Here is a 15,567-nt window from a genome sequence, read left to right on the forward strand (position 1 = left end):
CACACACATACACACTGGAGTGCACTGCAGTCACAGTCCAGGGAGGCACTTTGGGCTGTGTGTGTGCGTAGGTTAGAGTCTCAGGCTTTCCTAGATGACTGTGAACCTAGCTGCCATCAATGAAGGACCACAACAGGACGCACGACTGGGGAACTTGCACAGCGCGTCCACACCTTTTTCAAAGGTCACTGATCTGGTTTCACTCCTGTTCGTCAATGAAACTGAACTTTCATGTGTCGGGTGAGGACTTTTATCAAGTGAGGAGATGGCCAAGGTGTACAGACTCTATGTAGGGATACTAACAGGTAAGATTTACTGCTGTTTTATCCTTTTACTATGACCAAAGTTCATCTTCTCTAAACAGACTTCTGGTTTTAATCAAATATGAGAGTTTGACAGCCTGAATCAGACTCATCAGAGTGACGTTCACATGTAATTACTATTTTTAACGTGTACTCCTTGTGACATTTGTCTTCTCAAGTGTTGTTTTGATGGTCGGAGCACCTTGTCATCAATGTGCCTTCAAAGTAAACGCAGCCAACGCAGGTCTGGAGACAGGGCTGTTCCCTTCTGGGCTATTTTTGTACAGACTTCAGTGTCGGTTAATGATTGAATGAAGAGTCCACCAGCAACATATCATCTGTGGTTACTTATCTTGTCAAACATTCATCCTGTGGAATGAAATAAGACAATCAGGAGCTCTTAATATCCTCAAATATGCAGGTTTACACAGTCTGCGGTGAGCTTTTAATGTCATTCAGGGGCGGTTAATATGTTTTTGTGTTGAGAGCAGTAAAGTGTTTGTGTGTGAGAGAGACAGAAGAGGGCGTGAAGGAGAGAAACTGGCACTCTGAGGCCGGCTGGCATCATGAGTCAGCTATTCACCAAAAAACTCCTAATGAGATCCTGTGTTTTTCTCCTGTCATCTCTCCTGCAGATCCTTCTCGGTTATGTTTGTCTCATGTTTGCACATTTCTCACACGTGCACACATTTGTTTGTTTCGAGCGCGTGCATGCGTACGTCTGATTGTCTTTTTTGTTGTTTGTGTTTCTGGCTGCAGCTCTGGCCTTGTGCAAATACTCGCTGGCAGAGTGGAATGCGACGGACGAGTCTGCCAATCGGACTGTGTCCCACTGTCATCGCCACGGCAACGGAGACAATTGCACAGGTAGATACGGACAGGTGGCGAGAAGGCGGTGCCTTCCGCGGTGTCATATTGCTTTGAAGTTTTGAAGGTGGAGGTTTAATGTGGAGAATGGACAAAAGCACTGATATGGATGTAAATAAGATGCAAACACACCTGAGCACGGAAACACCTGACAGGAGAGGAAAGACAGAGACAGATGCAGTTAATCGTGCAGGAGTCATACTTCAGGCTGCCCAGGGAGAAAAGGATTACTTAAGTAAGGTGTCTGAAGTTTGTTTGTTACTAACTTTGTCTTTGAAAAACATATCAACACTCTCTCGCGGAGAGGAAGACAAACTAACAAACAAATTATACTCCAGTTCAGTCTTGTAATTCAGTAATTCATTAAAATATGTTTTGTCTTTGACAGATTAACTGTGTCAAGTGAGAGAAAACATTTTTCATTATAACTGCAGGCTAAAATAGACTACACATCACTCTATACAGTATAAGCCTACTCTATGTAACATATAAATTGGCTGTGTCCAACTTTAACTATAATCTCTTGATACCTGATTTAACTTTACAGTCACCAAAAATGGTCTGAATGATGAGCATACAGTATATATTTGTTCCGACATGCATTTGCAGCTACACGATGCTACATACATTGCATGTGATATTTCTGAAGATGACGGGATCTTGTTGAAAATTTGAAATAATTTATCTGGGTTGTCGACACAACCTACAGCTGTAATGAGGGAGCAAGCAGGGTTTTAAATCACTTAGTAGGCTAATTTAGAAGCTGCTTTGTCAAAATGTACTTTTTACTGGAAAAAAATCAATATTTTGAGACACATGCTTCTTGTGTTTCATGCTGAGAGATAGTTTTTAAGATTGACACCGCTAAATGTGAAGCTAACCATACAACAGGTCATTTTCACTTAGCCGAAGGACTGAAAACAGGTAGCTAGGCTAAACATAGCTCATACCACAACTTTTATTTTGTACACAATGCTTTTTGTACATGTTACTTTAATTAGCTCGGGTGTTGGCAGACATTTTTATTCCAGTCCAAGCTGGCTGATTTCCCTGTAAAACGACACTTAGCTAAGCTAACTGACCAGCAGCAGGTTAGCTACACTAGCAGAAAGACTGCCCTCTAAAACCACAACTCTGCACTGTGTTTTGTACAGATTAAACAAATGAGATAACATGCTAATTACTTACATTAGGTGCTGCTAGGTGTTTTTGTTTCATTCCCATGAAGTTAAGCTAAACTAACAAACTGCTGGCTAACTACAACTAGCAGCAGGTTAGCTAACGTAGCAGGAAAACTGAAACAAGCAACTCAGCTTCCTGCTAAAACCACACAAATCTCTGCCCTGTTTTTTGTACAGATGAACAAATGAGATAACATGTTAATAAGTTATAAGGTGCTAGTAGTTTCTATTTCATTTCTGGGAGCTAAGATAAACTAACCATGCTGGCTAGCCACAACCAACAACAGTAGTTCAGCAGAAAGACTGGATACAGGATATACTGTAGGCTAGGCTAACACTAAACACTTTTAAACTGAAGAGACTAAAGATTAGACAAATGAGAGTGAGATATATATAATATGTTGGTTATCTTAGTGCTAGTAAATGTTTTTATTCCCTTTCATGCTAGCTATTCCCCTGTTAAACTAAGCTAAACGAACCAACTGCTGGCTTTGGCTTCTTACTTAGTGAACAAACACGAGAGTTGTCTCAATCTTCTCATCTAGTCTTTCGTCACGAGACATACGACTTAACATATTTTCCAAACTATTCCTCTGAACTTTGCAACTGGATATTTTTCTTTTCACGAGGTCATGGCAGCGAGCCGGATCTCATCTTTCAGCTAACAATCGAGGCGCTCTCATTGATGTCACCTGAACGGCAGTATTCTTTTACAAGCTCGTTTTCAAAGTAAATCTCATGGAAATGTGTTGTAAAGATAGCGGCAGCCCGCGCTATAAAAAGCACAATGTGTAACTGGTGGTCAGAAGTTCAGCGTGACGCCTCTGGCCTACTAGCAGCTGTGATAGGGTGTGTTTTAGTGTTTGTTTGTGAGCGAGAGAGAAGAGAGGGAAGAGATAGACGGGGAGAATTGTACTATAACTATATCTCAACTCGGCACGTAGTCATTTAGTGAGGAACTGTAATAATTGAGACACGTGGCTAATGAGACGCTGATGACAGTAGACTCTTCCCAGCAGTGATTCATCAGGACTCCACGCTGGGATCGTATTGCAAACAGTCTATTTATACATTAGGCCGGCCATGCCAGAAGGTGACCGTGTATGTCAAAGAAGCAAGCTGACAGAACGTGACACACTTACACAAATAGTTTTGAGCTTTGAGTCCTTCGAACACGATATATGAAAGCTTGTACCGGGTGTTTATTCCTCCAGAAGGTCTGGCTCTGCGCCCAACTCACTCCTCACACTCTGCAAATGTCTTTTGTTTTGTTCTGATAAAGAGACTCCTAGCAGCAGAAATGATAACTTGTGTGTTGAACTGCTCGTATACTGAATTGTCTTTGAACCCAGATGCAGGCGAGTGGGATGGCGGCCATTTCTCAAAATGTCCTGAAGAACTCACAAACTACTGTGTCCACGGGGAGTGTCGTTACATTAAAGATCAGAAGGCGCCGTCTTGCAGGTGAGAGACGTCCGCTATGTAAAAGATCGTGACTATAACAGCGACTGAGAAATATAAAGAGATAGATGTATTTCTCTTTCTTTGTCTCAGGTGTCAGGCTGGTTACATTGGTTCCAGGTGTGAATATCTGGACCTGGACTGGCGGATAGGAGAGAAGCGAGAAATCATAATTGCCTGCGTCATAGCCGGGCTCGTTTTCCTCATTCTTCTCGTCGTGTTCATCTGCATTTGTTCACAGTAAGTTTTATTTGTGCCTGTTGTACAGACAAAATATGATTTGCCAAAGTATAACGCTCACGTCTGTATGTTAACAATGTATCGGGAGCCACAAGACAGTTAACTTAGAAACGCAGGGAAACAGCTGGCTGTGTCTAAACGTAACATAATCCATCTATCAGCACCTCGAAACCTCACGGATATGAAATTGGTATTGCTGCATACAAATACTCGGTTCCTGTATAAAACGCGGTTTCATCTCTTGTCAGTCGTAGATGCAGATTGTGTTGGCGGAGGAGAAGACGGAGAGAAGAGCCAAGGAACGGGACGGAGAAGCTCAGCATGATGGACACCAGCACGACACACACAGCTTTAACGGAAGATTCGACGGAGCCACACAACACCAACGCTGTGTGAAAAGTGTGCGACCACGAGTCTGGAGGTTGTTTAGACGTGAAGGATTTTGTCCTTAATGCGACAGCTGCTGCCTTTTGTCTCGCAGTGATGGCAGCGGGCTGCAGGAGGACCCTCTGTGCTCAAAGGAAGGACATTTCTGGATGAGGGCTGTGTTCAATCAAACAGCAGGGCAGGAGTTTCCACCCTCCTCTTAAAGGGCAGCCTTGTCTGAAACTCTGATGAAGCTTCAGGACTAAGAAGATGCCTTTCTGGATTTACAATAAACACAAGTCGGGGATGAGTTTTCCACTTGTTGTGCGTTGGCATGGACACTTTTTTTTTCCCGGATGGCGCGGAGCCACATCTGCTTGTGGCCTTTTCACTTCGCACTGCTGACTGCACGGCGCTAAATAAATTGTTGCTATGTTGGAAAAAGCTGTGACACCAGCTGGCAGCCGATAAGAACAGCTGATCGGACTATTGGTCTGCGTGGGAGACGCTGAAAAATGAGAGGAGAGGGACTGTGTGCAGATACTACACTCCATGCTCTCTTTGGGAAACACTTGCCACGTAAACAGATTATTAAATGACTAGAAATACGCACTATTACTGTTTCAGTATGCTATATCTTTGTGTCATATTGTTTCTGCGACTCGGATTCAGAAAGTTGGGGACGCTGTGTAAACGTAAATAAAACCAAAACTCAATCACGTGGCCGAGCTCGTGTAGTCATATCCTCTCTACAATCCTTTTTCACAAAGTAGTGAACCTCGTCCTACCTTGTGAACCTTGTTCATACCCAATTGTTGCCAGAGATGCTAGCTAGCTAGCTGCACTAGTATAATCACGCCTGTCAAGTTGATTCTCCTCAGTAGTCGACCTTTTTTCCAGTCCAGGCTAGCTGCTGGCTAGCTACAAAGTCCACCAGCAGCGTGTTAGCTTAGCATCGTCACTTAACTTCCTCTAAAACCAAAACTTTTGGTCTTGTTTTCCGCACAGATCAAACACATGAGATAGACTAACATGTTAATAGTTACCTTGAGTGGTGGCAGGTGTTTTTATTTCATTCCTGGCAAGCTGTTTCCCCTCACTAAGTTAAGCTAACCTACTGCTACCCGGCTAGCTACACCCAGCAGCAGGTCATCTTAGTGTAGCAGAAAGACTGGAAATCAGAAATAGGCTAACGCATCGCTTAACTTCCTCCAACACCACAACTTGTCTTTTTTTAGCTCTTATCGTGACTTTTATAATCTTTTTTTTGCAAAGATCAGACGAATGAGTGAGATGCAGCCTAACATGTTGATCAGTTAGCTTAGGTGCTAGTTGGCCTGTTAACCTGTGGCGTGTCGTTTGAAACGTGTTGCTGCCATCAGATTCAGAATAAGCATATATGTACAAAAATCAATTAAGCTGATGTTAAACATTTAATTTATTGTCTTTGCACTGTTTTCCATTGAGTTTATGTCAAAAAGGATTTGCCTATTGTCACATTATGTTATATTTATGTGTTACGCAGTGTCCCAACTTTTATGGAAATCTTTTTTATTTTATTTTTTTCACAGTATCGATATGTCATAATCGTACACAAAATCAACCGTTATCGTCATGTATTCCTCTCTCCACATCATCGTCTCCATATAATCTCACGAAGAATATTGTTACTCGTCGACATTAGCAATGCAAGAAGAGCCTTCTCTGTACTGAAGGTTGCAGTTCTGGACTCCCGGGTCGGAGGAGGACAAGGAGAACTTGTGCTGGAGGCTTTTTTGAACTGTATATTTGGAGCCGAACTGCGTCGGAGCTACAGAGGCAGAACAGCCGAGCCTGTGTGTGGAGGCTCGACCGACGTGAAAGTGCTCCACTGTATGAGACAGTTCCCAAACTGCCAGCCTTTCACTGGGCTTTTTAATGTGTATATGTATGTGTATTAAGTCTGCATCTAAAAGTAGAATGAAGAGAGTTCGGACAGAGTCAGCGAAGTCTGTTTATATGTCACCTTAAATAAATACCGTACGTCTGAATATGTGTTGGCCGTTTAAGTAGAAAACTCCACACAAATGCCACAAAATAAAATCTGTTGCAATGAGATCCATATTAGGTAGTTTTTCCATAAGTTTTCATAAGTTTTCCCAGAAATGTTACTCAGTCGGTATTTAGTTTTGATCTCATTGCAGAACAATGAGCTCAAGTCCACAAGATAACAGTGCACTCGCACTCCCACACAGATAAATGTGTCAGCATCTCCAAAATGCTCCATGAACGTCTGTTACCCTCGTTACAGATGATCAAGTTTACGTTTTAAACTTTTAATCAAATACTTGTGTGTGCCAGAAATGTGCGAGACATGTTCAGATTGAGTAACGATCATTCTCCCCGTACTTTGGTTATAGTTTTATTATGCTGTTGTGCTGCTATGGTGCTGTATTGCCAGCTGGAGTCATAAGTTTCATGGTGCCGGTGCCAAGAAATTCCAGTGTGAGTGTGAACATAATACAGCGTCGTCCTCCGACACGATGTGACTTAATCCTGTTGGCACAAGGAAATGATCTTTCTCGCTTTGTCCTTGAGTCAAACACTGTTTCAAACGGCAATCTGTAGAGGAGCAATTTGTAAGATATGGCCAGAATTTTATGTGTTGAATGTGTAAAAGATTCAACAGTATACTCCACGGATTCAGCACAGCACTCCCTTTCCCTTCAGTCTTTACAGGTATTGATCGTCCAATTTAACCTTCAGCAAGAAAGACAGTTTAAGTGTTTCCCAAAATCTCAAACTACCTCTGTATCTCTATTTTCTTTTTCTTCCCCGTCAGGCTGTTCTTCCTGTTAATCTACCTGCCACCTGTTGGTTTATTTTTACCCGGTTTCGGTGTTGGGTGGTGCTGTCAACTGCTGTTTTTGGATGCCTTCTGAAAATCTCATCAAGGATCATTTTGGTCACGGTCTGCTACTATCGAATCCTATGAAGAAGACACTGCTAATCCTTAATTCAATTCAGTGACACGGGGATGACTGACTTGTTCTTGGCTTCTCTTTTTGTGAATTTATTCACTGCCAACCAATCCAAAACAATAACGCACACTGAAAACACTGTGACACACTGTTCCTGCTAACACCGCCCTACAATTTTGTACTCAAGGACATCTATTCTCTGCTCCGTTAAACCACGAAGGTGTTTGGATCTTTGACCTATTTTCAGGTGGCCCTTAATGCCCGGCCGTCTTCAAAAGAGCGACAGCTGAGGAATGCTGGAGTTTCTATATGAGGGGTGTGTCTGCAGGACTTAGCAATGAGGCTGATAAGAAAGACAGATACCAGCCAAACTGTAGTAGATGTTTGATTTGGAACGGAGACGCAGTAAAAAAAATCTTTCATAGACGCCTTAAAAACGGTGGACTGTCAGTTGATATCAGACCTGGGATGAAGTGTGGATGTGAATAGGGCTCGTTCAGTAACAGCTCCATCTGTTCCCACTGGTATGTGTGAAAGCTGCCGGCTCCAACAGCTGTGCTGCGACTACCAAACAGTTTGACTGGAGGACACTGCACCACACTGGGCACCACATAGATCAGCGCTGGGAGAGGACGTGGGGGAGCTGTTCAGTACATGTGTTTTGCATTCAGTTCAAATCAATTCAAGTACAGTTGTTGTAGTTTGCACGCACAACCACTGGAGGTCAGCAAAACACCGACCACAACAGACAGAACATGACAAGGTGCATTTAAGTACAGCTTGATATACAGTACATCTGAGAACCCAAAATTATATGATATAGCTTTAATTAAGTCCACCTCAGCAAAATATAACAATAAAATAATAAAATGTCATAAGATAATGTATAATAAAGTCACAGCTTGCATAATGAATAGTTTCTGCTTTTGATACCATTGTTGTAAAAAGGAGCCGAAACGAATATAGAGGACTGAAACTGCCAAAACCAAAAAATGATTAAATATCTTAATGAACAAATAAATGGCTCAATAAATAAACTGACATTACATTAAATGCGCCAAAAATTATATTAAAACTAAATGTAGGCATAAAACAATTTATAAAATGAGACATAACTTGATATTTCTGTTAGTTTGCTCCTCTATTTATTTACCTTTCTATGAATTCCTGCATTAATTTACTTTCCCAATTCATTTTCCATTGAATTTATTCATTTCTAAGTAATTTGCATATATTTATTACTGTATTTATGCATTTTGCAAGACAATACATAAATAAATAAATAAATACATACATATATAAATGTATTAACTTAAAAAAACAATGCATTAATACATACAATTGTCAAACAAATTAAATGAACTGGGGATTTAATACATACACAAAGTCAAACTTGAGTAAAAGTAACAATATTGTGTCAAAATCTTACTTTGGTGAAAGTGAAAGTCTTGTTGAAGGGCTCGGAGTAGAGCCACTGTTCCTTTGCAACGAAAGGAGCCAGTTGAGGCATGAGGGGACTCTGATGATGCCTCCTAGTCGGCTTCCTTCAGAGGTTTTTTGGGCTTGTTGAACTGCTGGGAGAGGCCAGAGAAGGCCTACACTTTGATGAAGGTATTATATATATATCTCATCTGGTGTCAGTCCTCCATACACAAGGTCATACTTATCAAAAGCATCCAAAATGTAGTGGAGTATAAACGACCAGAAAATGGAAATAATAAGGTGTAGTACAAGTACCTCAAGACCTAGTTCAGTACTTGAGTAAATGTACTCAGTTACATTTGATCACTTTGAGAACATTTTAGTCAGAGCACTTAGCAGACGATGGGTTATACTCCGTGGATGCTGCAGGAATCGTTCTGACTCGGTGAATTCATCCACCTGACACCAGCTGTCAAGTGAAGAAGATATCCTCCAAAGGCAGGAGGATCAGGAAGCCATTTGCAGGGATGGCAGGTGCTTGTGACCGGGAGACATACTGGTTATAGAGGACATCTTTCCTGTCACATACGTTTATCAGTGCTGCAGAGGATCAGAGGGAATCTGACATGTTTAATCCTGCAGACGATTTGTGGTTTGAAATCTTCAAGCGAAGGACAAATGTTTGGTGAAGGAACATTACACAGATGATTTGAAACGACTCTTTTATCTCGATTCCCGGAAAAACAAAATGGATCGGGGAACAAACACATTAATATGGACGGAGTTAATGCCCCGCTGAGGTTCCTGGATAATGTGAGACTTGGTTTCCATGATCAGTTATCATCACCACTGACTATACATCATTTCGCCCACATGCTGTTTCTCTTATCATATGAAACTATACGGCATAATGAAAACAGGAAAACTGCTGGAAAATGAACCTTTGAATTTGAGGCCACACTAAGATAATCATCTCGTATCCTTTGAGCTTAGATGTTCTTTGATGGTTTTGATATGCATTCGCAGAACTAAAGGTCAAATCGTGTACATATCTGTAACACATTAAGGAGTGTAAATATTAGCTTTCCTCCGTTTTTTTGTCACAGCAAACTGTTTTTACATTAAAAATCAAAACACAGCACATCAAACACACTCCCAGACAGCCTGGACCCTCCCCAGTGTGCATTCAGAACCAACAGATCCACAGAGGACGCCATATCCACTGTCCTCCACTCAAGTCTTCACACACAAGCTTAATTTAATCTGTTGGCTCTGAATGCATACTGGGGAGGGTTAATTTAATCATAATGTAAGCTTGTGTGTGAATACTGAGTGGAGGGCAGTGGATATTGCATCCTCTGTGGATCTGTTGGTCCTCCAGCACATCAAGGACAACATCCCAGCCAGCCTGGGGCGTCACCACTCAGAACTAACAGATCCACAGAGGATGCCATGTCCACTGCTCATGACTCAATTTTCCTTCTACAGCCCCGGTGTTGTAAAATGACTTTTAAGTGAACCTTTAACCTTCGAAATAGTGGTGAGGACCACTATATCTGAATATTTTTAACAAACCAAGTGAAATCAGATTCTTTTTTATTAGTTGGTGGACCAATCCAGGGATAGGGATGGACTGCAATCAAATTTGGTATGGACAGTCATGTTGGAGGGCTCTGAGTACAGCCACTGCTCCTTTGCAACGAATGGGAGCCAGTTGAGGCATGATGGGAATCTGATAATGCCTCCTAGTTGGCTTCCTTCTCAGGTTTTTTGGGCACGTTGAGCTGCTAGGCGAGCCCAGAGAAAGGCCGAGAATTTGATGAAGGGATTATATATCTCATCTGGCCTGGGAACACCTCAGATTACTCCAGGAGGCGCTGGAGAGACCAGGGCAGAGCGATGTCTGGTATTCCTTGATGAGCCTGCTGCCACTGCAAACAGACCTCAGATGGGTGAAAGAAGATGGATGGATGGATGCTCTTGTTATTTTCTTTCATTGTTCGTTAACATGAGCAAGCCCTTTACTTCAAGAGCTTGTTAAAGTGATTATCTGAATTATTGCTGGGGCATCTTCACCAACAATAGACTACCCCATTATTACCAGGTATTCAACCAACTCCGGTTAGTTCTTTAAATTATTAGTTGCATCTAAAGACTTTGGATTTGGAAATTGGACTTTGTAGGTAGAAAAATATTCTCTGTCTCATTTGCACTCTGCTTACAGATGAATTTCATTATTGAGCAGATCAGCGCCTCGAGATAAATTATATAGCACCATGTGTTCGCTCTTTGTCTCATTGTGTTCTCGGTGAAAGCAGAGAGATGACCCTCAACCACAGCAGACTGACTGCTCACGTCTTACAAAAGAAAGTAAAGTTGACAAGAACCTTCACAAAAAGACAAACAATCACATTTTTCATAAATGCCCATTTTAAATTTACATAATTCATTTTGTTTTGATGTCAGTGGGCTCAGAAAATGCTTTCAGCACCGGCAGGAATCTTTTGTTGCTTTGGAGAAATTCGCTTCTGAAGGAAATGCTGAAAGTGGCAAACAAGAACAGTTAGACTACCTGAAAAGTTTATTCACTTTCTTGCCGGGGGTTGAAGGGCAAGATCAATACCACTCTCACACATGTGTGTTCAATATGAAGCCTGAGCAGCTGGATAGCTTAGTTTAGTGAAAAGACTCATGGACTCTCTGCTGGTTGCCCGGCAACCTCAAGGTGGTGTATAGACAGGAAGTCAATGTGCCGGCCAAAGAAAGAAAGAGTCCACAGCGCGGGGCTGAAGATGTTTACTGACGTTGGTTTTGTTTGATGGCACAGTGGACACATTTCAGCAGTGATTGATTATTTAAAGTGGCATTTGTTGTCTTTTCACTCTGCACTGATGCTTTTACTGTTTCCTCTTGACATTCAGAAGAGTTGGTTGTCGTTTACTGGGCAACAGATCCACATATTGAAGGATTTGGGGAACATTTCTGTCAGAAGTAGCTTCTTTTGAATGGATTTTTAAAGGTGGTTTTCAAAATCTCATTAATTATAACGATACTACAGTAGTGTAGTGTTTGTTTCTCAAACCACCGAGAGACTTAGTCGTGGACTTTTGTGCAACATGTAGACAGAAGCGACAATCTCTTCTACTTTGAAACCACTATTATTTTGGAGAAAGCGCATCAGAGACTTTCCTTTTTAAGTCAATTGAGAAAAAAATGCTGTGTTTTCCAGCAATAGTTTGGTGCTGCCTTGTCCATCGTTATCTTTGTATACAACTGAATAACTGTCTGGTTTGGAAACGTGTCAGCAGAGAGATGGTTGAGAAACATCACTTGGTGTGGCCCTCCACTTCTAGCAGAAGTCTACAATGCTAGACTACTAAAAAAAAAGAAAAGGGGGCTGAAGGGCTGAAGCTGTTTCCCTCCTTAACACTTTTAATTCACCACTGCAGGCTAGTGGGTTTTAATTATTGGTTGGTTCCCTTGTTGGTGTTTCACTCAAGAATCTTGACCCTTGTAATTCTGCTCTGTCTGTGAAAAATGTTTTAATAAAGCCTCCTCCAAAAACTCTTCATATTTTCAAGTGTCTGGTTATGATCCCCACCCATTACACTGTACTTCACCTGTTATCCTCCTCTTGGATCATTTCCCCCACGTTGACCTCCATGTTCTCCAGAAGTCAGCTCATGAAAGCTTTTAGCATGTGCACCTTTGACCTTCACTGCAGTCAACAGGTTATATATGTGTGTCTGCGTGAGGGAGGGAGGGGAACAGCTGATTTACACAGGAAAACAAAAAAAAAAAAATCAGTTTTATTTGTTTTCATACCCACCTGAAGACATTTTCTCCATATAAGATGAATTTTAAGACGTGGCTCGGTCACATGTCATCTGATCAGAACCGCGGACAGCGCCAGTTTGCTCCCGAGCGCTGCGTCAGGACGCACAGAGAAAAGCTCAGAGCCAACCTCATAAGGAGCTCTGTGAGGGGATGCAAAGCAACATTAAGATATGATGTGCTTGTATCCGATCACAAGAAACCTAACCCGCTTTCCAATGTGTTGCTTAATTACCACAGAGTCTAAAACCCGAGGATTTCTCTCCAAGAGGGGACGCGTTTGGATTTACGGGCATGCTTTGAGCAAACTTTTGGGATTAAAGTGAAAATGTCTGGAGGATTCATGGACACAAACTACGAGGGCTCAGCAGGGATAGTCTACGCTGCAACCTTCAACTTCAGCCCTTTTTTCAACACCTCCAACAGCTCCGAGGGCGACTTCTCCCACCTGTCGGACTCCGATAAAACGGATTCTGTGGGAGATGGAGCCGCTGTTGTGAGAATCATGGTCTCTGTCATCTACTCGCTGGTTTGCGCGCTGGGTCTGGTCGGGAACTTGCTGGTCCTGTACCTAATGAAGTCCAAACAAGTGTGGAAAAAATCCTCTATTAATCTTTTCGTGACTAGCCTGGCGGTGACTGACTTCCAGTTCGTGCTGACTCTGCCGTTCTGGGCGGTGGAAAACGCGCTGGACTTCACGTGGCTGTTCGGCAAAGCGATGTGCAAGATCGTCTCCTATGTGACGGCCATGAACATGTACGCCAGCGTGTTTTTCCTGACTGCTATGAGCGTGGCGAGGTACTGGTCGCTCGCCTCGGTGCTGAAGGGCAGAAGGCGGCGGCCGCACTGCTGCTCGGCGCGGTGCATCACCGTCTTCATCTGGTGCGTGGCTGTCTCCGCCGCGCTGCCGCACGCAGTCTTCTCCACCACCGTGACCGTGTCCAATGAGGACTTGTGCCTCGTCAAGTTCCCCGAGAGCAACGGGACCGCGCAGTTCTGGCTGGGGCTCTATCACTCCCAGAAAGTGCTGCTGGGTTTTGTGCTGCCGCTGGGCATCATCTCAGCCTGCTACCTGCTGCTCCTGCGCTTCATCACCTCCAAAAACATCAACACGTCGAGCGCAAAGCGGCGCGCCAAAGTCACCAAGTCTGTCACCATCGTGGTGTTGTCCTTCTTCCTCTGCTGGCTGCCCAACCAGGCGCTCACAGTCTGGGGCATCCTCATCAAACTCAACGTGGTTAACTTCAGTTACGAGTACTACACCACGCAGGAGTACGTGTTCCCGGTGTCCGTGTGCCTGGCGCACTCCAACAGCTGCCTGAACCCCATCCTGTACTGCCTGATGAGGCGAGAGTTCAGGAAGGCGCTGAAGAAGCTCTTCTGGCGGATGACCTCGCCGACCATAAGGCCGTTCACAGCCACCACAAAGCAGGAGATAAACGAGCAGGGTCCGGTCCTGGCGCCCGTCAGCGCGCCCGAGGAGCCCGCTGTGTTGTTTTACCCTCCGGGCGCTGTGATGTACGACAGGCAGGATCTGCCGCAAAACAGCACTTAGTGTGAAGTGTCAGAAGGTTATTTTGTTTCATCCTCTAAAGTGTTTTTAATGCGTTCAAGTTAATTGCTCAGTTTCCTGCCTGAGGCCTGAGTTCAGGCTGGATGTGCGTTATAAATAAAGGTGAGAAAAGAGCAGAACTTGTTAAAATCTCACTGATGACTCAGACAAGACTTCAGCCTCTGCACACACATCTGTGATTTTATATTTAAGTGCTCTTCGGGACATTATCCTGCGCGTAAAGACTGAAGACGGAGCAGCATTTCTGAATGTTTGTGTTCAAAACTGTCACCAAAAAATAAATAAAAAACCTTTTAATGTGCAAGTAAAGTGCATCTTCAACACGTGAGACACTTGCTTGTCCTCTTTATTTGTACTCAGTGAGGATGAATAATGTCCAAACCGAGACCAGGATAGTAATTCAGGTAGTTTTATTATTAAATTCGGGGGAATGGGAGCACTGGTGTCAGCTTGGTGCTCAGTGAGCTGGAACACATCTGGACAGGTGTGAAGAGAGGGCGCCAGAGCGCAACAGAGAGAGAGAGAGCACAACCAGTCGGGCACAACAAGTCTCCCTATAGGCGCGGACACGACACAGATGCCTGCTGATATCTCCTCTTTCTCTCTTTCACTACAACTGGCCTACTAACATCAGGCCCTGGGTTGCCAAGAGCCAAACCTGGCGACAAGCCCACCTTTGTGCTCTGATATGTAGCTGCATGGTGAGGGGAATAACTCACATTGAGTGCTGAAGCTTTTTTCGCTACTGACTGGTTTTACAGGAAACATGTAAATACGCAGAGGCAAATTAACACTTCACCTTCTGTTTCACGTGGTCTCATGATGGGAGAAGTGGGTCTTTACGTCACTTCACAGTAAAACTGTTCCCTAGTTTTGCAAGAAAGTTGATCAAACATATTTATTCAAGGTTGTCGTTGTGAAAACTTCTATAAGTTGACAAGATATCTGCCATTTAACAAACAAGTCTACTTTTAAACGTCTCCATTACTTCCTTTACTGTTAATTGTGAGTAATTTCATCTGGTTTAATAAATGTAATTACAGTAGGCCTGTTAAACTTGAATGTAACGTTTTCAATTTCACTTATTTATGTGGAAGAAAATAAGTATTCTGTAAAATGTTTTAATATGTTGTTCACTCTTGCAGTTTTTTCCTGTTATTTTACATTCAACATGTAAATTCAGTTAAATGTAAATTTTTATTTTATGTATATTTTTGTGTAAATGGAAAATACAAGGAGAATGGTGCAATGAACAGGAAAAAATCCCTAAAATTACAGATTTTTTTACATCAATCAATCAATACATTATTCTGAAAGGGTTTTTTAAATCATAACCAAAAACCTTTTCATGTTTTCTTATT

At 42.7% G+C, this 15,567-nt stretch overlaps 2 protein-coding genes across 3 annotated transcripts; both read left to right on the forward strand.

Moving 5' to 3' along the window:
- Positions 1-50: 50 nt before the first annotated feature.
- btc (betacellulin, epidermal growth factor family member) lies at positions 51-6,475 on the forward strand. Of its 2 annotated transcripts, XM_084383469.1 has the most exons (5): positions 51-305; positions 1,062-1,169; positions 3,703-3,814; positions 3,905-4,051; positions 4,300-6,475. In XM_084383469.1, the coding sequence occupies exons 1-5, from the start codon at positions 266-268 to the stop codon at positions 4,445-4,447; spliced, it is 555 nt and encodes a 184-aa protein (XP_084239595.1). In that variant the 5' UTR covers positions 51-265; the 3' UTR covers positions 4,448-6,475. The 2 variants fall into 2 exon arrangements, with proteins under 2 accessions (XP_084239595.1, XP_084239596.1); XM_084383470.1 differs by lacking the exon at positions 1,062-1,169.
- Positions 6,476-12,792: 6,317 nt separating this feature from the next.
- On the forward strand, positions 12,793-15,343 carry rxfp3 (relaxin family peptide receptor 3). The gene has a single exon (XM_084384024.1). The coding sequence runs from the start codon at positions 12,962-12,964 to the stop codon at positions 14,186-14,188; it is 1,227 nt and encodes a 408-aa protein (XP_084240150.1). The 5' UTR covers positions 12,793-12,961; the 3' UTR covers positions 14,189-15,343.
- The last annotated feature ends 224 nt before the right edge of the window (positions 15,344-15,567 follow it).

This window comes from Pagrus pagrus (assembly GCF_965226575.1).
Source record: "Pagrus pagrus genome assembly, chromosome: 19".
NCBI lineage: Eukaryota > Metazoa > Chordata > Actinopteri > Spariformes > Sparidae > Pagrus > Pagrus pagrus.